This window comes from Phoca vitulina, unplaced genomic scaffold (assembly GCF_004348235.1).
Source record: "Phoca vitulina isolate PV1807 unplaced genomic scaffold, GSC_HSeal_1.0 scaffold52, whole genome shotgun sequence".
Classification (NCBI taxonomy): Eukaryota; Metazoa; Chordata; class Mammalia; order Carnivora; family Phocidae; genus Phoca; species Phoca vitulina.
The window spans coordinates 6,329,314-6,351,108 of NW_022589755.1; the positions used below are offsets into that span (position 1 = coordinate 6,329,314).

Genomic DNA, 21,795 nt, shown 5'->3' on the forward strand with positions numbered 1-21,795 from the left:
GCCCCCACATTAGCCTGGGAGCTTTGTAAGGACAAGGACCATGTCCAGCTTATTCACAGCGATGTCCCAAAAGCCCAGCACAGAGCACTCTAGGTCGGAGTGCACATCCCCCTCAGAACGCCCTCCACGCCTCTGCAGAAGTGGTGTGAGGTGTTAAACACCCCATTTCCCGTTCCAGGGCACACCAGAAAACCACCTGTCCCAGCTTCCCCCGGAGGAGATTGGGATGATTTCATTCTCACCCGTGGTAGCATAAGCATGAGCAACATGATGTCAGGAGCATCGCTTCTGGTCCCAGGCAGATATAAGCCTGTGTGTACTCTCCATGCCCATGTTCTGTTCCCAGTTGGAGACCAAAGACCCCAAAAGGAAGGGGCTGGTTATTGAACCAAAGCAGCGGGGCTCCTGAGTTACTATTGGAGGACAGCCACCAGGGGGAACAGCCTGACCCACATTAGACTCTGGGGTTAGTTATTAAATTCTCACCAGGGCCCTTCAAGGTCACTTTATTAGCGCCTCACCTTACAGATAGGAGAGAACCTTCTGCAAGGTGAGCAACCTGGCCGCTTCCTGCCGACTACAGAGGGCAGGACCACACCCATCTTTTCACCGCCTCATCCCCAGTCCCTCGCAGGCATCCAATCAATATTTTTCAAACAAATGCATTGCAAATTTACCACCTCCGGGGTCAACTGGGCCCCTGCTGCTGCCTCCTGGTATTCTATTAAGTTCCTTGAGGTTCTCAGTAATAACCTGGTTGATCGGGAGCCACGCACAGTGGAGTGGGTTGGACTCCTTGTCAGAAGAGGTGCCAGCCTGGATCACTTCATTTTAAAAAAGATCATTCTTGGGAAAGCAGTAATAATAGATATTTCCTGAACACTACGTTTAGCGTTTCCCTTTTAAATTCACGCCATGAGGATGGCAATCTTATCATCCTCATTCTACAGATAGGGAAACCAGGATCGGGGAGGCAAGAGCCTGAGGTCACAGCCAAGGACAGGCTGAGGGGGTCTAAAGCCCAGGTTCCCGATTAACCTCAGCAGAAGCCCGTGCCCCCCACGTGATGGAAAAAGACGAGGGGCATCAGGAGTGAACACCTCACTTTCCTGTCCCTCGTTCCCGAGGCACACCATGGCTATCAACTCAAGATGGGACCTTCCCATCCCTGTCACCACAGCACTTCTCACAGCTGTCCCTCAGCCACCATCTGCCCCCCAGCACACTGTTCCAAATGCTCCAGAGGTCTTCCTCCTTACATGGAGATGACTATGCCCCGCCTCACCTCTCCTCATGCAGGGAGATCCATACCCACAAATGAGTGATTAACCAGATAGTTTTGGAAGGGGCAATTTGGCAGTTCTGTCTCAGTTTAAAACAGGCACCCACCAAGGTCAGAAGCATCCTATATGACCCATAATAGGGGCTTTAAAAAATGGTGGCATTTACCCAGGGAATACTCTGAAGCCATGAAAAAGAACAGAGGGCTTTTCACTCTGGTATAAACTACAAGATACATTGTCAGATGAAAAAGAGTAATCTACTGAGTAAAGTAGGCTGAATCTAAGTTGTAGAGATCTGCTGTATAACACAGTGCTGACAGTTAGCAATCCTCTACCGTGAGCTGAAATTTAAGAGGGTAGATCTCATGTTTGTGCTCTTAGCCCCCCGCTCCCCCCCCACAGAAACCCAAAGGGACACAAGGAAATTTGTAAGTGACAGATGTCTACCTGGCTTGCACGGGTGATTTCACGGGTGTATGTAGATATCCAAACTCATCAACATGTGTATATTACATATGTGCAGGGTTGTGTATGTCAATTATACCTCAATAAAGCTGTTTTAAAAATATAAACTAGCCTGCCACTGGATAGCAGAGCCAGAAAATGAGTATGTTTCTGTTTGTTTCCACCTGCTTGTACATAGCTCTGAAAGGACACATAAGAAAACTGGTAATTGAGAGGCGCCTGGCTGGCTCAGTTGGTAGAGCACGTGACTCAATCTCAGGGTCATGAGTTCAAGCCCCACGTTGGGCATGGAGCCTACTTAAAATTAAAACAAACAAAAAAACACTAGAAAATTGGCAATTGATCTCCAGAGATAGCTGGGAGAGACTATGCATCGGGTTGATTTTGGAACCTCTTAAAGTGTAAACCATATGAAGGTTTTATATATACAAAAAATAAATTCAGTTTTTAAAGAGTCAAATAAATCAAAATCAGCACACTCTTCAATCTTGAAATTTTGCTCTTAAGAATGGATCCCACAGGAATGCCTGCACAAGTGAGCAAAAAAATATATAAAAATACGTATACGCTCCTTCTCTACAGCATTTTTAAGTGAAAATCTGCACAGCTAACCAAGTGCCACGCACAGTGTGGCAAAGAGCTTCAAACATGGCCCCCCTGACCCCAACTCCTCCTGGTATTATACTCCCATTATTACTCCTCAGCTTCAGTGTGGGCTGGGCCGACTGAGTTGTTGTAACCCACAAAATATGGCCAAAGTGATGGGATATCCCTTCCGTGACTGGGTTACAAAAAGACTCTAGCTTCCATCTTGGCTACCCCCTCATTTCCAGGGAAGCTGGCAGCCATGTTGTGAGCTGCACTATGAGGGGGCCTACGTGGTCAAAAACGGAGGGAGACTTCGGGCAAGGAAGCAAGGAACTGAGGCTCTGCATCCAGTCACCTGTGAGGAACTGGAACCCGGCAGCAAGCCCATGAATGGGCTTGAAAGTGGGTCCTCTGTCAGTTGAGCCTTCAGATGAGACTGCAGCCCTGGCCACAGCTTGACTGCAACAGGGACAGACCTTGAGCTGGACGCACGAGCTATGTTGTGTCTGGACTGCTGACCCAGAGCGATTGTGCGACAAATGCTTGCTGCTTAAGTCACTGACTGGTGGGGTCTGTTACACACCGACAACTTCTACAGACTGGATGTTGTGTGGAATTGGAATGGGGCCATTTAATGGGGCCACGTGCAATGAATGATATGGACAGGTGGCCACTACGTAAGTGGAAAAAAAAAACAAAGACAAGATAAACTGACCCCACTTATGTGAAACATTTAAGAGACTATAAATGTCTCAACAACCAAATGCATGTAAACCCAAGCACCAAACTGGTACGTCTGCCTCTGGGGAGGAAAGTAGTTTGCTCAGTGTTGTGTTTGGGATGAGAGGAGAAAAGAGGTATGAAAGGGAACTTTTTTTTCTATACACTTCGGTGCCTTTTTATCTTTATGAAACTGTAATCATGTGTGTAACTCATTACATGTTTATAGTTAATTTTAAAATAAAAACTCAAGATGGTGGAAAAAATATGTGAGTTCTGTGTACCTTGAGACAAATATACCTCTTCTAGAAGGTCTCATTTTCTCAGTTTTTCTTCATTATCAGTATCAGGTGGGCATTTTCTCTCACCCAAGACAGGTTCACAACAATGAATGTGTTGGTGTTTAAGCACTTTTGCCCTGATCTTTTTTCCCCCCCAGTTATGTTCTGCAACTTTTGCCAGTTGGGAGAATTCTCGCAAATTTCCTAGTCTTGCTTCCAGCTCTAGATACATGGTCCGAAAGCAAATTGATCAAAAATGAAATGTTTCCAACTAGTCACTCACCCAATTACGACCTTCATGGATGCTCTGGTGATTCTGACAAGTTGGCATGCGCTTTTAGAAACAGGTTTGCTCACTACGCTTGCCTTCTAAGAGCACATTTGGACAGTGAGGACAACAGGGGCTAAAAGCAGCTCTCCTGTGGGGAGGCCTGTGCTGAGCCTGCCACGTGCTCAATCTCGCGGGGAAAGCTACTACTTGACCTAGGTGGAAACTGAGGCTCAGGGAAGCAGAGGCACCCGCCCAAAGCCACAGAGCTAATCAATGCGTCAGCCAGAGTTTAACCCCTGCCGTTCTAAGTTTTTCACTATTTCCTTCTCCATTCAAGTAGCTTTAACAGTACCTTGCACTCAGAGAAAACCTTTCCCAAAAGATGTGTTCCTGGTGTTGGCTGGTTCTAAGAGGCACATTAAGCACGTAGCCGACCGCCTTTACCCATGACTGAAAAGTGCAGGTGAGTTCTAGGTGTCTAGGCATTTCTTCACTCTCTGGGCATTCTAGTAACCCTGGGTTTTCTTCTGCCTCGCCTCGTGCACACACACCCGTGAATTCATCAGGCCGGTCCCTTCAGTTCATCTACCTGGGTGCTGAGGTCAAGAGGGCCTCACTGGCCGGAGACGGACAAACCAGCAACTGGAAACATTTCTTTTCGATCAATTTGTCCTGGACTCAAACCTGTGTCTCCTTGCAGGGCTATTTCTACCAGGTGGAAACAGCGCTGGCTGCTCTCCCTTTGTCTTCTCCTTGCAGCAGATTTGACGATTGCTCTCTCCTCAAAAACACTCAGCTTCCAGAACACACTTGCCCGGTCCTCCTGCCTTCTGGCTCCCTGCCCAACCCGGATTTGTGGATCTATCTCAGGGCTGTCCTTGTCCCCGCGTCTTCTTCTTCCAGAGGTCGCAAAATGGCAGCCCGATGGCCTCGTCAGACCCACAAGCGGATTTTGTTTGGTCCTCACAGTGTTTTTTGTTGTTGTTGTTGTTGCAATTTGAATGCCACTAGGTGGGGCAAGCACTCTGCAAGTTCGCCACAGTCCCCATCGCTCCCTACTGTCCTGCACCCGGCCGCTTCACACATTTCCATCACCTGCCTGGTCCCTGAAGCCATCTGAGTTTTCAAAAACCCCTGCTACATACAAGACGGGAAATGTCACCCACTCTCCCTTCAACCACCACCAGCGTCTCCTGCTCAGTCTTTTGTCCTTGCCAGAGCCACCCAGGGAGCTCAGTCAAAATGGCGATTCCCAGCCTCCCTCCCGCCCCCAGATTCCATCCGGCAGTGCCACGGCAGGGACGGTAAACTCAAATGCCTACAGGAGCCAGGCGGGCCACATAAATGAGTGAACTAGCCAGGCATGAGAAAAGTCGACGGCCAGAAATAAAATCAAATTGTATCTTTACTGAACGATGGTGAATGCACGGAACAGAATACAAACATGTATGATACTGGAGTTTATATTTCAAATTCAAAATTGAAAAAATACAAATTGAAAAATAGAAATATTTAATTATTAAAATTTTCTCTTTCATAATTCTTTTGCTCCTTTGATTTTGAAGCCAGAAGGCTGAACTCACCCCCCTTCCGTACCGAGAGGTCAGCGTCAGGCCGTGGATGTCATAGTGGGACGGGCAGTTTAGAATTCAACCTTGAATCCTTAACTGGGAACGGTTATTTAATTTGAATCAATTTTGTAACGGAAAACAGCTGTTTACAAGCGTGGGCATCTCCAAACACCGAAATTCAAGACAACTGCTGGAGAGTTGTAGGGGTGTGATCTTCCAATGGCGTCACAGTTAGGAATCAGCACCCTACTGCCCTGTAGTTCAGTAACTACAACTTGTGGTCTGCATTCACATCATCGACAGTAACCGACGAAGGCAAACTGGACAGTGTTAGTTCATTTTCACAGAGTCTAGATGCAGAGAGCCTTTGGGGGAATTTGGTCTTGAACCCCACCAGCTGGGTGAATATGGTCCAGGCCATGTCTTTTGTTTCTGGAAACCAATTGCAGCGAAGGAACTATTCCTTGCCAGTGGCTTCCTCGTTTTTGCCAGGACTGGGCAAACACGATCATACATTCAAGTAGCTGTTTGTGAACGTCTTTGCAGAGAACTAGTGTTCGGGGGGAGTGGGTGGGGGGTTGTAACTTCGACCAAAAGTCTTTGACCGACCTTCTCAGGGGAACCAAGGTGTGGCCTTCATCTCATTGGAGATGAACCAAGTCGACGGATTTCAACAGTGCAGATCCCTTCCACACCATTACGTGACGACCAGGTCACAGAGCTTCTGTCAATACATCGGGTCAAGGTCACTGTCCACCTGCCCACGGTTAAAGCACAGGAGCGTGTCGAGGACATCTGCGGTGTGTTCCATGTACCTTCTGAACACAACTCAAGTCCTGGTGATTGAGGCAACGAGCTGACTTGCGTCCTCACCGAGTGTTGCCTCCCGGGATTGAGGTGCCCTAACAAGGCCCCCCGTGACACAGATCATTACATTACCACAACGGTCTGTGACTGTGCTTAGGAATTCTTGCCAGTCTGTGTGAGTATTTCTGTCAATACACACACAAAATAGCTCATCTCCCAGCGTTGGGCCTGCCTGGGCACCGTGTCACAGACTTTTTCGGTCGTGTCAAAATTCTCCATACCACAAATAAATAAAGCTAGCCGGGTGGTAAGAGTTCATGAGCAACGCTAGAAAAGGCCACAGTGGAGTTGACTCTTTCAAGCACCTGGACTTGTAAATCTTCTGGTTTTATCTTCGACTCACGGCGCAATGCAAACGCCCGTCAGGCCGAAAGGATAGTCTCAACAGGCGAACGTCTCTGTCCAGGACCCGCCGTCCTGCTCCTTTACAAACTCGCCATCAGTGGAAGGCTTTAACGCCCAGGTCGTGCTTTGCTCGTTACTCGAACTGCACTTTGCAGCGACGCCGCTTCTCAGACCTGCTTTCTTTCCAAAGCAAACCCTACTGACACTTGAGGCCCTTTTTCAGTTCACTGAGTATCGCGTCTCGCATCTGTTCTGTGTACTGGTCGAAGCTCTTACTGTGCTTTGATTCGTAATGACGTCTCAGGTTGTATTCTTTCAACACAGATACGATTTTTTTGCATATTAAACACATAGGCATGTTCTTCACTTCCACAAAGAAATAGGCTCGCTCCCATTTTTCTCGAAACACGTGGCCCTCTCGGTCTCTCTTTCGTTTTGCCACTTTTGATAGAGACATGGGTACAAGAAAGATTTCACTTGCCTCTGAATGCTACCACAGGAACAACCACAGTGCAAGCCCAAAGGCAATGACCCTCTGCCTCGCGGTGGGGGAGCCAAACGGGAGTGGTGGGGACTGTGGCGAACCAGCGAGCACACGCCCCATTGAAAGGGGCAGCTCCAGCCCACTGTTGCTAGGCAGAAGGGCGGGCCCAGAGGTGCCAGAACTTCTGACTTGTCAAGAGAAGCCAAGGCTGCAGATTGTGTGTGTGTGTGTGTGTGTGTGTGTGTGTGAGACAGAGTGTGTGTGTGTGTACGTGTGTGTTTGCGTGCAAATTATCCTGATTTTTACAACTAACTCGTTAGGAAAAAATGCTACGTATGCTAACACAGGGAAGGCCAAACAAAACTCATCTGCAGAGTGGCCCATGGGCCACCAGATTGCAACCTCTCTCCTGAGATGGGGCCCAGGAATCGGATGTTAACCAGCGTCCCAAACAATGCGGATGCTGGTGGTCCAGGCATGGACCACGCGCTGAGCGATGCTAGTCTAGAGTCTTGACAACAGACAACGAACTCTCTGCCTCCAGGCTGGACCGTCCTTGCACTCCACATCGTGTCTGTATCCAGCTGCCCCCTAGACGTCTCCCTGAGGACATTCTTGCCTCGCCACGTCCCAAACCTGTCCCCTGCCATGTTTTCCACCTCAGGGACAGCCCCACTGTCCACCTTGTTCAAAGCCCTGGAAGGTCCATCTCTGGGACCTGGGGCTGGCCTCTCCTCACGTGCGATCTTGTCCACTCCTGTGGCTTCAACAATCAAACATACGCCATTTCCTAAGAACACATCCTGAACTCCCAACATGTGACCTGTGACATGGACACTCCTTGAACCATTAGCACTCACTACCGGCTCCTTCCCCCAGTTCCCTCACTCAGGGAGGCTCCATAATCTACCAGCACCCAGGCCAGGAGCCAGGGGCAGACTCTGACGCCACCCCTTCACCCCCAATTCCTTTGCATGGCATGCCAAGTCCCTAGACTCACCCCTCTTGCCCCCTGACTCGATCCCAGCCCCTCCACCAGCCTCTCCCCTCCCGGGGCCACCACCCCAGCCTCCTCCCCGCATTCCTGGCCTTGTCTTGCCCCGTTGCACTCCACAACCCAGAGACCCTGACAACCAGCCAATCCAGACCTGCTCCCTGCACGTGGGACCTCCCCTGGCTCTTCTGCGTCCTCAGGACAAACCTTGAGCCACTCAGTTTGGAACCTGAGCATCCTCCCAACCTGGCATCTGCCCACCTCTCTGGGTCCCTCCTTCCTCAAGCTGGACTTGCACCTCTGAATACCCCAAGCTTTCTCCTGCCCTCACACGCTCACTTCTGCTGTCCCCGCACCTAGATCACCACTTGCCTCCTTCCTTCTCGGCCTTGTCGACTCCCACTTCTCCTCCAAGACTGCTGAGCCCAGCTGGCTCAGAGGCCTCTTCCGGGTACCCACCCTATCTCCGCGAGGGCACACGGCCCTGTGAGCGCTGCCTGCCTGCCTCCACATCCCACCCCCCCCGCCCAAAGCCAGGCTGCACCAGACTGCCTGACTCACTGGAGGCCCTGGTGTCACCAGCCCAGAGCCTCAGGGACATCTGCTGAAGCGAAAACAAGGACAGAGAGGTCTCCTCCAGGTCTCCTGCCCAGTCCTGGGGGACGTCAGTGACGGGAGCCGGGGTGTGTGTTAAAAGGAACTTTATTGGGTGTCGGGGGTTCAGATGAGATCCATGAGGATGTCGTCCTCCATGACGCTGGGCTGCAGGCCCGGCTGGGGAACCGGGCCCCGGGGACCCCCGCTCAGCAGCATCTGACCTGGGGGGCAGTGGGGAAGGGACTGCATCTCCCAGTAGTCCCTGGGGCCCTGGAGGGCCCTGGGCCTGCTTCCTCCCTCTTCCTCTGGGAGCCCAAGGTAATGACTTTTCTAGGAAGCCCCAGGGGGACCCATCAGAGGCACCTTCTGGCCCCGTCTGGTCACAAATGTGCTGATTCCCGCGAGCCTTTAGGAGCCCATCCCCCAAACTACTTCTCTGGCCCTAAGACTATGTTTCCCATCAACCCCAGGACACACAGGAAAGGAATCACAAAAAGAGATCTTGCCCCACTAGGTCTTGACCCCCTGGGCTGTATTTTCCAGAAGCCCTCAGAGCCTCCCAAGAATCCTGCGGGGGTGGGGACCAGCTACCATTCTTGAATCCAGGACTTCACTTCCCAGGAGCCCTTGGTCTTGAGGCTCTAGCCCAGGGGCTGCTGGGACACTCAGTCCAGACCCCTGCCCTCCCCGGGGACCTCCTTACCTGGCAGTGGAGCTCTTGGGGGAAGCTGTGCGGGCCAGGACTGGGCAGGCGGTGGGTGCAGGAGGGGAGGCCCCAGCTGGGGTTGCCCCAGGCCCTGGTGTGGTGGGGGCAACAGTGCAGGAGCCCCTGGTGGCTGGAGGTGGTGGAGGGAGGCTTGGGGTGGGGGCACCCCGCTCTGGGGCTGCGAGAACAAAGAAAGTGGCTCAGAGAGAGCCCCCACCCCATCAAGCAGCCTCTAGCACAGAAGCTGCTCAGAGAACATCTCATCCAGTGGTTGCGGCGGGGGTGGGGGGGGTGTCTTTCTTCAAAGGAATCTTAGCAGAAGCCTACATAAGATAGACACAGAGGAGCCGGTCTGCCTGGGGCCCTTGGCAGGGCTCTATTCACACCCTCTGATCAAAGCCAACCTCCTTCCTCCCAAACAAAAGGACCAGAACCATCAGGGCCCAGGGCCCAGCCCCATGGCTCCCATCTGCCCCCCACCCCCAAATCTCACCGGAGGTGGGTTGAGGAGGAGACTCCGCAGTTGGGGGTTGGCCCCAGGGTTCTGAGGCCGAAGGATGGGTCCAGGAGGGGGAGGGCCGGGGGCTGCTCCAGGAGGGCCTTGGGGGGCACCTGGGGGGGCCTGGGCAGCACCTTGGGGCTGGGGCTGTCCTGAGGCCGCGGAGGCCCCCACAGAGCCCTGAGGCTGGGGCTGTGGTGGGCGGAGCTGGAGCTGGTAGGAAGAGATGGGGGTGAGGGACGAGGCAGATTCCCCAGACTTCTTGGCCTCCGAGGTCAGGTCAAAATGACAGTGTTCTTTGGGGGTCTCCCCCGCCCTGGCCCTGACCCCACCAGCCCTCTCCTCACCAGATTCTGTGAGGGTCTCGCCTGGTCCTCCAGAATGGGGCCCAGCCCGGGGGGGGCCTGCTGTGCCCCCATCTGCAGGGGACAGGGAGCAGGTCAGTGACTGGGGGCGGGAGTAGGGGTCCTGTGTTTGGGCAGGGGGAGCCTTCTGAATCCTGAAGGGGAACCTGTCAGGAACTAGGAACGTTCTTTGGGGGTGGGTGGTCTGGGAAGTAAACCTTACTTTCCCAAGTCCCCAAGGGAAGGCTGTGTCTGAGATTCGATCCAGACGCTGAAAGGGGTACAAAGATCGCAAGAAAATGTGGGGAAGGGACTGAACCCAGGTGGCCACATCTCAGCCCAGGAGGGATGCTGAGGGTCTGGCCACAAGCTCAGGGGCCCAGGTGGGCAGGGGTGGGTGCTAGGGGAGGGAGGCCCTGGTCACTCACCCCACGCTGCTGCTCCAGCTTCTGCTGCTGGACTTGCTTGTGGTTGGTGATGACCTGCCGGATGCCGTTGACGAAGCCGCTCTGGTCGTAGGGGATGAGGCCCATGAAGATCTTCTTCTTGGACGAGTACAGGAGCATGAGCACCCGCACCTCGCAGGGGGCCGTGTGGGGGAAGTGCACGCAGCCGGCCTGGCAGAGGACGTGCACTAGTCACCCCTGAGAAAGAGGAGGAGGGGGCACCCACCCCTCCCAGTTCTAGAAGCTCTGCAGGCACTCGCCCTGCCCCAGACTCACAAAGCCGTTGCCCATGATGCGATAGAGGCCTTTCAGGGACTCCAGGTCCTTGTTGGTGAAATGGAACTGCACCATCCTCGAGTTCCGGAACAAAGGGCCCAGGGTGGTCTGCGGGAGACACAGGCCGGCATGCAGAGTGGGGAAGTGAGGAGCAGGGAGCCGAGGCAGGTGGGGGGGGGGCAGGGAAGGGACGAGGGAAGAGAATGGGACTAGCCGACCGGGAGGGGCGGGCGGTGCTCCCTTGAGCCACTCACCAGCAGCTGCTGCGGGATGAGCTGCATGATCAGCTTCTGAGGCCACTGCTCTGTCTTCCTGGGGGCCAAGGGGAGAGGCGTCAGGAGGATGCAAGCCCAGGTCCACCCGGCCCCCAGCCCTACAGTCAGTCACCTACAAGTTCTCGCCGTGATTCACATAGACCTGGCAAGGCAGCGACCGCGTCAGCTTGGTGTTGGCGTCCACGGAGGCAGGTTTGGGCTTCTGAGTGGAAAAGCAGAACGTGTCACGGCGAAAAGGGCCCCAAAGCCCAGTCCCCTCAACCTCTCCTGCCCTACGCTGGGAGCCCCAGAGCTCAGGACCTCCCCCAGCTCAAGTCCCACAAGCCCTGGGCCCCTCCTCCAGACCAGCGGTCCCACAACCTCTGTCCCCTCCCTGCAGGGGATCCCCTAAACCCCCATCACGCCCCGAAACTAGAACTTTTCAGTGCTTCACGGCAGCACAATTCTTACTACCTCCGTGGTCCTGAACTCAAGGCTTCCTTGAGACTCTCCTCAGGACCCAAAGTGCCACAGCCTCACAGGGACCCTGGCCCAGCCCCATGTCCTAACAGGCTGTGAGATCCACGTGGCTCCCCGAGCTACTCACCTCCTGCCACTCGAGGACCCCGCTCCAGGCCAGGAGTTTGTTGGAGACTGACTGCTGCCCCCCGAGGGCCGGGGCCCCTAGCTGGGCTGGGGAAGGGCCGCTCACCCCGCCTGGGGCCACCGAGCCCGCCTGCCAGAGGGGAGCAAGGAGGGCAGTGGAGCAGGGTCAGACCATCTCCTGGGAGGGGCATCCCGAGAGAGAGACAGACCAGCAGGAAGAACAGAACGCAGGTTCCTTTCTCAACACCACTCGACAGTCCCTGGGACCATAAATGCTCTGACTCCACAGGATCTGAGAACTCTAAGACCCATGGTACCCCAACTCCCAGGATCCCTTGGACGCCTCTGAACAGTTCACACCCGCCAGGAGCCAAAGCCCCGCCATTCCGTCCCCAGACCCTCCAGTCTCCGTCGTCCGTGGCACCAACCCCGTGAACCCCTGAGGACCGAGGACAACGAGACCCACGTATCCTCACACCCTCCTCAGGAAGGCAAACTGCTAGGCCTCCGCTCTGTCAGCAGCAGACAGGAGTAGGGCAGCGGGGCAGCTGTGCAGGCACCTACCATGGACGGTGCCCCGGGCTGTGCGGTGGGGGCCAGGCCTGGGCCAGGAGCCACAGTGGAGACCAGACTGGGCTGGGAAGCAGGGGGTGGCTTGGGGGCGCCAGGGGGCCCCGGGGGTAGTGGTGGGGCCGGCGCCTGGCTGAAGGGGGGACCCACTCCTGAAGCAGCTTGCTGGAGAGGGTTAATGGGTGAGACTGTGGAAGAGACCAAGAGAAGAGGTGGGGACAGATGTGCAGAGAGGCCCGGCTGACCTCAGCCCACCTCATATCCCCGCCTCGGGACTCACAGCGTGGGCCTAGCCCAGCCTTCTGGTTCTTGGCAGCTTCCACTGCATTCTGGGCCGCCACTTGAGCTGCACTCAGGTTCCCAGGGACCTGGGGGTAGAAGGTGATGAGGACTGCGCACTCCAGTCCGGGTGTCCCGTAGGGTCACGCCACCGTGCCCACCCAAGGCACAGCTACCCCGGCCATGATATCACAGCAGGATGACTCCCATCACTCCACAGGGATGGCATTCTCTGGCCCCAAGTGTCCCACCCACCTGGGGGTCCCAGTGGAGACTCCCCATCACCCCACAAGCCCAGACATCCAGCTAGGTCTCTCCCAAGAGGCCAGGGCTCCCACAAGGCCCCAGGAGCACGTCCCCCCGGCCACATCCATACCTGATACTGCTGGGGGACAGGGGGCAGAGGCTGCTGGGGGGCTGCTGAGAGTGAGGCGCCTGAGGGTGGAGCTGGAGGCAGGGGGACAGGCTGCTTTGGCTGGAGGGGGCCTGGGGCTGAACCACCCCCAACTGAGAGCAAAGGATGGACGACCGAGCCCCCGTGCAAAGGGGTTTGAGAGAGGGGAGAGAAATCCAAGTCAAAAAAAAGAAAAAAAAGAAATCCAAGTCAGAGGGAGCAGAGGGGGACACCCCCCATTGCCCCACTGCTGGCACTCAGGCCTCACCCGGCAGCACGAGCCCCCGCACCAGCACCATGTGCCGGGGGTCCTGGCTCACATCTGTTGGTGGCTGCAGCGGCTCCAGCAGGGCCGGGGGAGCTGCCTTCTCGAACAGAAGCCTTAGGGCAGGCAGCTTCCGGGGAGACACTATGGAGAAGTGGATCCCTTGCTGCAGGAGAAGAGAGGCGTGGTCAGGGCGGGGCCATCGGGGCCGACCCCCAGGCTACCACACCCACTGGGCCCTAAAACTAAATTCCCATCAGGCTTTGAGACAAGTGACCCTGGGACCTGTATTAGCTGCCTCAGGGGATTCTGGGTTATAGTTCTTCCAAAAGGACGTTAGCAGAGCTGGTCACAACTCAGAGGAGTCCAGGCCTCCCTCCCTGAGCTCCTCCCTCAGACTCAAGAGTCCTCACCTCCCCTATCTTCTGCACAAGACTCTCCGTCGTGTACCCAGAGTACGTGGTGCTCTCGACAGCAGGGAGCAGGTACGGGGGCGAGTTACAGATAAGGAGGCAGACGCGGTGTGTCTGGCCACTGCCAGGGAGAAGGAAAGACATGGAGCAGGTAACAACAGGGGCCCTGAGAAGGGACAGACCCAGGCCCAGGAGAGTGCAAGTACTCCACCCCACAGGAAGTCAGGAGTAACGGCCCCATTTTACAACCGAGAACACTGAGGCCCAAAGAGGTTCCTGACTCCCTCTAAGTTGCCGAGCAGGCAGGGAAAGCAGGAGGCAGACCCAGAGCAGGATCCTCTTCCCGATGAGGACACCCAGACCAGGCATTGGCCAGGGGACACCTCCTGCCTCCCGGCCAGAGCGCTCAGGGCTCAGAGCCCACCCGCTTCCCCAGCGTGAGGCAGTGGGGGGAGTCCCGCAGCAGACAAAGCCAGGTGGAAAGAGACACGGGGAGCCGCACAGGCTGGGCACACTCACATCTGCTCCCGCATCTTCTTGAAGTCATCGAAGAGCTGCAGGGCCGTGCTGAGGCCTTCTGCAATGAGGCTGCAACTCTCACCACCCCCGCCCATGAACCTGCAGGGGGCGAGGCTGTCAGCCCCAGGGTCCCCTGTGGCACCCCGGGCTGCCACCTCCCAGCCCTCAGGCCACAGCTGAAGAGCCTGCGCCCGTGTCGCCCTCCTCCCCACACTCTATCGTGCACTTGGGCGCACAGACACTGCTGAGTTTCCTGCTCTATCCCCAGTGCTGACGCAACGCCAGGCCTAGTGAATGTGGACAAGGGCTGTTTGTCATCCCCTCTGACAGAGTACCTCTGGCCAGAGGCCCTGCCAGAGCACGGAACAGGGAAAGGCCCAGGACACCTGGCCCATGATCTGGTCCCGTGTCCCCATCCCTCCACACCTCCCCTCGGGGCTGTCTGTTCCACCTTTAAAGCCAGCCCTGGCCTCTGCCCACCCTCCCAGCCAGATATAGGGGCCTCTCTGTCCTCCCAGTGTCAAGGGTTGAATTGTGTCCCCCTCCCCAAGAGATGCTGAAGGTCCTAACCTCCCTCCCCCCATAATCCCAGACTGTGACCTTATTTGGAAATGGGGTATTTATAGAGGTAAGGACACTACACTGAGGTCACAGGGTGGGCCCTAATCCAATGTGACCCATGTCCTTATGGTCAAAACAGGGAAATGTGGATACAGAAACAGACATGCTCAGAAGGAAGACAATGTAGAGACACAGGGAGAACGCCATATGGAGATCGGAGTGACACTATCACAAGCCAAGGATTGTCTGGGGACACCAGAAGCTAGAAGAGACAAGGACCTTCCCCCACAGGCTCCAGAGGGAGCATGGCCCGCATGGCCCTGCCCACACCTCGATCCTGGGCTCCTGGATCTAAACTGTGTCACTACCTTTCTGTGGTTCTAAGCCAACTAGTTTTTGTTTTTGTTTTTTTAAGATTTTATTTATCTATTTAAGAGAGAGAGCGAGTGAGCACACCCACGTATGAGCAGGGGGAGGGGCAAGAAGCAGACCCCCCGCTGAGCGCGGAGCCCAACATGGGGCTCGATCCCAGGACCCTGAGATCATGACCTGAGCCGAAGGCAGACGCTTAACCGACTGAGCCACCCAGGTGCCCTTAAGCCAACCAGTTCTTACTACTTTGTTTCGGCAGCCCCAGGAAACCCATACACAGACTCGGGTTTCTCTTCCATCTGATGTGCAGACAGGTCACCAGCGACCATCCCACTGGGGCGTGGCTCGGGGACGGCCTCTATGTGAGTGCAGCTGCTGCCACCACAGTTCTCCAGGTCACAGGGCTGTGAGGCCGACTCTGCCACAGGTACATGTGTGCAGACTGGGCCCCTCGCTGGGAGCGTTCAGGATCCTGTCCCCTTGAATTGTGGCCCCTGCACTGGTCTCCTCTCTTACCCCACAGTCTAGCATTAGGGAAGCCTCGGGAAATGTGTGTTAAAATTGAGTGGCTAAAGGTATGGGGCTGGCTCAGTCGGTAGGCATGCAACTCTTGATCTTGGGGTCGGAGTTTGAGCCCCATGTGTGGCATGGAGTTTACATAGATACATATGTATATAAATACATAACAAAGGGCTGCCAATCCAACCATGTCCATTAAGACCAGAATAAAGCCAAGTTCTCAGCTGGGCATCTGGGGCCCTCCGTGCCCGGGCTCTGCCCACCTTCCTGCTCCATCCTCCTCTAGGTATAAGTCGTCCAGAATGTCTCACGTGTCCCTGGTCTTCGTGATCTGCCACATAACCAGTTTTCGGCCTCTGCTGTTTGCCATGACCACACACATCCCTCTTCTGGCCCAGGAGGAAAATCCCTGCTTATCTATCCTTTTTTTTTTTTTTTTTTTTAAAGATTTTATTTATTTATTTGAGAGAGAGAGAATGAGAGAGAGCACATGAGAGGGGTTAGGGTCAGAGGGAGAAGCAGACTCCCTGCCGAGCAGGGAGCCCGATGCGGGACTCGATCCAGGGACTCCAAGACCATGACCTGAGCCGAAGGCAGTCGCTTAACCAACTGAGCCACCCAGGCGCCCCCTGCTTATCTATCCTATGACCACCCCCACCCCAAGTCCAGCGTCCCCTCCTCCAGGAAGCCTGCCTCAGCTGCCACCTGATTTTAGGGCCCACCCTCAATCATATCACATGTCACCAGATACTGTGACTTTCAGGCTTCCCTCCACAGCGCACCTGACTCCCAGAGTCAGGGTAGCCTTCAGTGAGGGGGACCAAGTGGTCGGTCTGAGACATCTCCAGCTTGTGTCCAAGCTGCTCAAGGACACACAGGACTCAGAGCATGCCTCCTGGATGAGTGAACCACAGCAGCTTGACCCCTCTGCTCCTTTCCCAAACTTCTCAGGCCAACTGTTATCAGTTGCAGGCTTCCGCCCTCTTCTCCCTCTAGCCCTGCGACCCCGAAGCCTGCCTTCCCCCTCTCAGGGCACTCGGGCCCCACTGATGCTCCTTACCCCCACGCCCTGCTCCCAGCCCTCCTCTTCCTTACCACCAAGGCTGTTCCACACAAGAACTTGAAGGCCAGAGTTTCAGGGGCAGACCCCAATGAATGAACCAACCCTGCATCCACCCTGCTGTGACTTCCTGTTCCCGAATAAATCAAACCACTATTTTCATGAGACTCTTTGAGCCAAAAGTGTCCTGGTTGGGCCTGGCCGGAAGGGGGGGGGGGGCAGATACGGAGCAACTGCTTCATGGGTGCAGGTCCCGTTTTAGGGGCATGAAAACGTTTTGGGCCTGTGAGACTGCACAGCGTAAACACACTAAATGCCACTGAATTGTTCACTTTAAAATAATCACCTCTGTTATGTGAATTTTATCTCAATTATAAAAAATAATTTATGAGAGAAAGTGTGATCGACCAATCACTTTGAGACTCTCAAACCTTTTTCCTTCCAGGGTGGGTAGGCTGTCTGTTAGGCGCTGAGAGAGATACGGAACACATGTTTTGTCCAGGAAATGAGAAACGCTTGAAAAATGGGGCGCAGAAATAAAATCTGGACGGTGCCAAAATATGTTTTGAATACCACAGAGTTTACGATAAGCCTGAATTCCAAATGAACCCCTCGATGATGCAAATGTGAAGATGAAAGTGCCCTGGTGCCACAGGTGGGCTCTGACTCTTAGCTGCTTCCCAGGCTCCTTGCTGATGCCATACCCACGGCCCCAGTCTTCGCTGCCTGCCCGCACGGGGTAATGAGCCCTCGGAGGCCCCCGGACGTACTGGTCAAAACGAGTGACTGTGAACAGCGACCAGGCTTGACCCGCCCGGCTGGTCGCCCCACTATGGACACCAGCTCCAAGAGGGCCAGGACCTGGCCTGCCTTATGTCCCCAACTCCTCAGGGCCCAGGACAGTTTGCACCACAAACATTTGTTGAAGGAATGAATGAATGAATGAACAGATGGTCACAGTGCTAGGGAGAAGACACTCAGGGCTCCTTCTCCTTCTACCCTATTCTTTCTGATTCTGGGTCACTTGCTGCAGGGGAGGAGGAAAAAAAAAAAACCCACCCCTCTTGAAAGAAAGGAAATGAAACATCAGAAATAAATCTTCCCAAAGCAAGGACGTTTCAAAAATCACACTGCATGCTTTGTTCCTTCCCTTACGGACATTCTGGGAGAAGATAAGATTTCTTCTCCGAGTGGGAACAAAACCCACAGACTTCCTTTGTGATCTTTGCGCCAGACCACCTGGCAACGTCACAGAAAGTGAATTTAGATGGTTACACAGGACTTGGTAAAACAATGACCACTGCCAATGTTTATCAGCTCATTGGGAGGATTCCGCAGTGAGCACACAGCCTACAAAGCTTTTCATTTGACTAAAGGTACAGTGTATTCTAAGTTGATTAAGGAGGAGGTGTGGATATGTGCTGAATGTGCTCAGAAAGCATTTCCCTCTTATCTTCCACATGCTTTGTAAAGACTTATTTACTTATCTATTTTTAAGATTTTTTAAAGTTTTTATTTACTTAAGTTATCTCTACACCCATCGTGGGGCTTGAACTCACAACCCCAAGATCATGCTCTTCCGATTGAGCCAGCCAGGCACCCCTGCAAAGTTTTAAATAAGGGGGTTTAACTGTTTGTCCTGACACGTCAACACCCACTAGAAGATTTGGTTTCTTAGTGATTATCTTCTCCATGGCTTTCACTCATTTATTTACTGTCAAGGCCTCCTGAGACCTTTTGGGTGCCAGGCCCCAGCTGGAAACAAAAAAGCAGAACACCAGGGACCTAGACATTCACAGTCCAGAGGCATGGGGCTGCGACCGGGGAACAGCTGGGAGTGGCAGGCGCAGGGGAGGGAGCGACTGGCTGTTTGCCAGCACCAGGGAAGGGATACTGGAGTTGGGTCTTGCACCTTATAGTTCACCAGGAAGAATCAGAGTATAAAGTGCATTCTGGGTATTCATTCATGTACTCCCTCATTCCACACAGTTCTCCTAGACCTCCTTGGTGCCAGACCGTGCTCAGTGCTAGGTACTTGAGGGACAGCACACTTGAACTTGGGGCTCAAAAAGCCCCCACTTACCATTATTCAAGTCTTACAACAATCTATCTCAGTACTTCTCAGCTGGGGTGGATTTTGTCCCCCCAACTCCCCACCCCAGGGGACACTTGACAATGTCTGGAGACATCTCTGTGTGTCACAACTTGGAGGTGGCTCCTGGCATCTAGTGGCTAGAGCCAGGGAGGCTACTGAACATCGGGCACCGCACAGGACAGCACCACGCAACAGTGAATTATTTGGCCCAAAGTGTCAACAGTACTGAGGTTGGGAAATCCTACTCTGCCCTGACTAGTAGCTCGAATGGCCATGAGAGGTCAAACTTGGGTGTCAGCTTCCCAGTGAACGTGCAGCACCCAGTCCAGCACAAACAGCCTGGAACAAAGCAGGCACTCAGCAAACACTTGCTGCATAAACGTATGAAGAGAACAACAGCCATGAACCGGTGCCGCTTAGTGAACTCTAACCCCAGACCAGACCCTGGGCTAGGCAGGATGAAGGCACCGCATGAAGATGAGCTCGTGATTCTCCCAAGAGCACCAGAGATGCGGACTACCATTATCCATTCACAAACCAAGAAACCGAGAACTGAAACAACAGCGAACACTAACATAGCACTTAATACATGCCAGGTGCTGTTTTAAGTGGTCACCAACTCATTTAATTTAATTCCCGAAGAATGCATGAAGTCCTGGTAGCCAGGCCCCCCCAGTGATCCCCACCTCCTGGTATTCACACCCTTGGCATTCATCTCCCCTCATGCTCCTCGCACTGAACAGGACTGCCTTCTATAACAAACAGAACATGGCAGAGGTAATGCTGTGTGACTTCCAAAAGCTGGATCATAAAAACCCTCGTAGCCTCCTCCTCTCTGCTCTCTCTGTTGTGTTGCTTCCTCTGAGATAAGCCAGCTGCCAGGTTAGGAGGACACTCTGCAGCCACAGAGTGAGCCACCTTGAAAACGGATCGGCCAGTCCCTTGGATGACTGCAACCTCATGAGACCCTGAGCCAGAACTATCCAGCTAAGCCAGTCCTGAATTCCTTACTTACAGATATGGCATGAAATAATCAACGTTTATTGTTCTGAGCCACTAAGTTTGGGGATAATCTGTTATGCAACCCAGAATAAACAATACGATAAATAAGTAAGTACTGTAACATCCCCCCTTTAAAGAGATAGGAGATAAGCTACATTACGCACAAAGGGAGCAGGGACTCCTGGGTCTGGGAGTTCTGTTGTGGTTTAGCTGTGATTTGGTCGCAGGCTGTCTGCACCTGCACTGAGCGGGCCAAGTGAACATTCCAAATCCCATCCAAAGCCCAGAGGGCTCTATCCTGGCCTAGGCCCCACCCCCCTTGCACTCAGGCTTCAGGGGGCCCATCTGAAAAAGGAAAACTGGAGTACAGATGAGAAACAGCCTAAGAATGTGGAGAACCTCACAATACGAGATGGGCGCTGGAGCTCAACAGGCCTCCCCAACTGGGAAGATCTTTCTACTTCCACACCGGATGGCAAAACCGCTGAGCACACAGAACCCACCACAGAAGTTGATCTGTGGACAAAAACTATCCCTCTCAGCCCTTTCAGCCACCCAGTGTGAGGGATGGTTTCTGAAGCTCAAACCAAGCCGCCGTCCATTCACGGTCCCTCACAGGGCCCCCCAACGCACCCCAAGCACAAGAAAAAGCTCACTTAATGCCATCGAGCCAGGTGACAAACTCATAGGCGCTGCTGGTGGGAGCGTGACACTGTACGTAGGACTCGGGAGCGCAGTCCACCGTGTTGAACACCACGAGGCTGTACTGGGTCCCCCCATACTGGGAGGAGAGGACAGAGGAACTTTTCATCTGGGACCCCAGTCCAGCTCCTTCTCCCTCAGACCCAGGAGGCCGGTCCCCGGCTCCCGGCTCCCTCCTCCCTCAGACCCGGGAGTCCCGTCCCCGGCTCCCTCCTCCCTCAGACCCGGGAGTCCCGTCCCCGGCTCCCTCCTCCCTCAGACCCGGGAGTCCCGTCCCCGGCTCCCTCCTCCCTCAGACCCGGGAGTCCCGTCCCCGGCTCCCTCCTCCCTCAGACCCGGGAGTCCGGTCCCCGGCTCCCTCCTCCCTCAGACCCGAGAGTCCCGTCCCCGGCTCCCTCCTCCCTCAGACCCGAGAGTCCCGTCCCCGGCTCCCTCCTCCCTCAGACCCGGGAGTCCCAAGACTCACGTCTCCCCCGAAGTCCGTCTCGGCAGGAGGACCACCATTAAAATACCTGTGAGGGTCGGAGGCAAAAGGTCGGGGTCAGGCAAGAAACCGTGGAAAACTAAAGTCGGAGGGCCGGACTGGAAGTCGCGGAAACGGCACTCACTCGATGGCCGGAAGCAGGTAGTGCTTGCGCAGCCCTTCGAAGTAAGGCCCCAGGTTGGCTGTGCCCTCAATCACAAACACCACATCAGCCACGAGGCCCCCGGCTCGGGCCGGGCCCTCCGACCCGGGGACCATGCCCCGCGCAGCAGCCGCCACCGCCGCCACCGCCGCCACCGCCGCCGCCACCGCAGCCGCTGCGGGATGAGCGGAAGTGCGCCTGCGCCGCGCGTGCACCGGCGTCGGACGTCTTAGCGCCGCTGCTTGACGCGCCTGCGGCCATGTTTGTGCGGGGCAAGGAGGGAGCGTTGGTTCTGTGTCCATCGTCGTTCGTGCCCACCGCGTGCAAGATTAAGAGCATAGCGAACCCCTTCGGGGGCCTGACGGGGAAGACTGAAGTATTGTCAGGACTGTGGAGTGACATATACTGAGAGAGGGGCAGTCGGCCGCCATCTTTGAGCGAGGCGCCTGTTCCGACTCTGGTCTCAATCGGAGGGTCAGGAGACCTGGTTGCTATGCAACGCATACGCAGCCTTAGTTTTCTATGGAGAGATTAGGTTTCTAGTTAAATTTTTTCTGGCGCGGGGAGATGGGGGGGAGGGTCGTGTGAAGGAGCCAATCACAGCCTCTGAAATGGGTTACTAGGCAACGCTCGAGGTTGCCGTCCACTCGGAGGGGAGTGCAGCTGTTCTTCCCCCTCAAAGCCGAATTCCGACCCAAGTGGCGGTTGCTAGGCAACACCTGATTGTTGTTTTCTGGGAGGGCGGCCAGAAACTGGCCTAGAACATAAATACATTCCAGGTGGATTAAAAATGTAAATGCAACAGATGAAACCTTAAAAAT

At 54.6% G+C, this 21,795-nt stretch overlaps 1 protein-coding gene across 2 annotated transcripts; it reads right to left on the reverse strand.

The window, feature by feature from the left end:
- Positions 1–455: 455 nt before the first annotated feature.
- Positions 456–21,130, reverse strand: MED25 (mediator complex subunit 25). Of its 2 annotated transcripts, none has more exons than XM_032388354.1 (18): positions 20,957–21,130; positions 20,815–20,860; positions 20,303–20,427; positions 14,038–14,136; positions 13,519–13,639; positions 13,109–13,271; positions 12,823–12,953; positions 12,448–12,535; positions 12,162–12,355; positions 11,599–11,727; positions 11,129–11,214; positions 10,992–11,049; positions 10,738–10,845; positions 10,444–10,632; positions 10,019–10,090; positions 9,666–9,884; positions 9,170–9,350; positions 456–6,832 (listed from the first exon to the last, which is right to left on the reverse strand). In XM_032388354.1, the coding sequence occupies exons 1-18, from the start codon at positions 21,088–21,090 to the stop codon at positions 6,588–6,590; spliced, it is 2,388 nt and encodes a 795-aa protein (XP_032244245.1). In that variant the 5' UTR covers positions 21,091–21,130; the 3' UTR covers positions 456–6,587. The 2 variants fall into 2 exon arrangements, with proteins under 2 accessions (XP_032244245.1, XP_032244246.1); XM_032388355.1 differs by lacking the exon at positions 456–6,832 and adding an exon at positions 8,556–8,687.
- Positions 21,131–21,795: the final 665 nt, after the last annotated feature.

Excerpts from the sequence above, each read along its gene's own strand:
- MED25 (XM_032388354.1), bottom strand. The coding sequence starts at position 21,090 with ATGGTCCCCGGGTCGGAGGGCCCGGCCCGAGCCGGGGGCCTCGTGGCT. Across the intron at positions 12,356-12,447 it reads GGCTGGGCTAGGCCCACGCT|TCTCACCCATTAACCCTCTC; the intron begins GTGAGTCCCGAG and ends TCTCTTCCACAG. Across the intron at positions 11,215-11,598 it reads GGGTCCTCGAGTGGCAGGAG|AAGCCCAAACCTGCCTCCGT; the intron begins GTGAGTAGCTCG and ends TTTTCCACTCAG.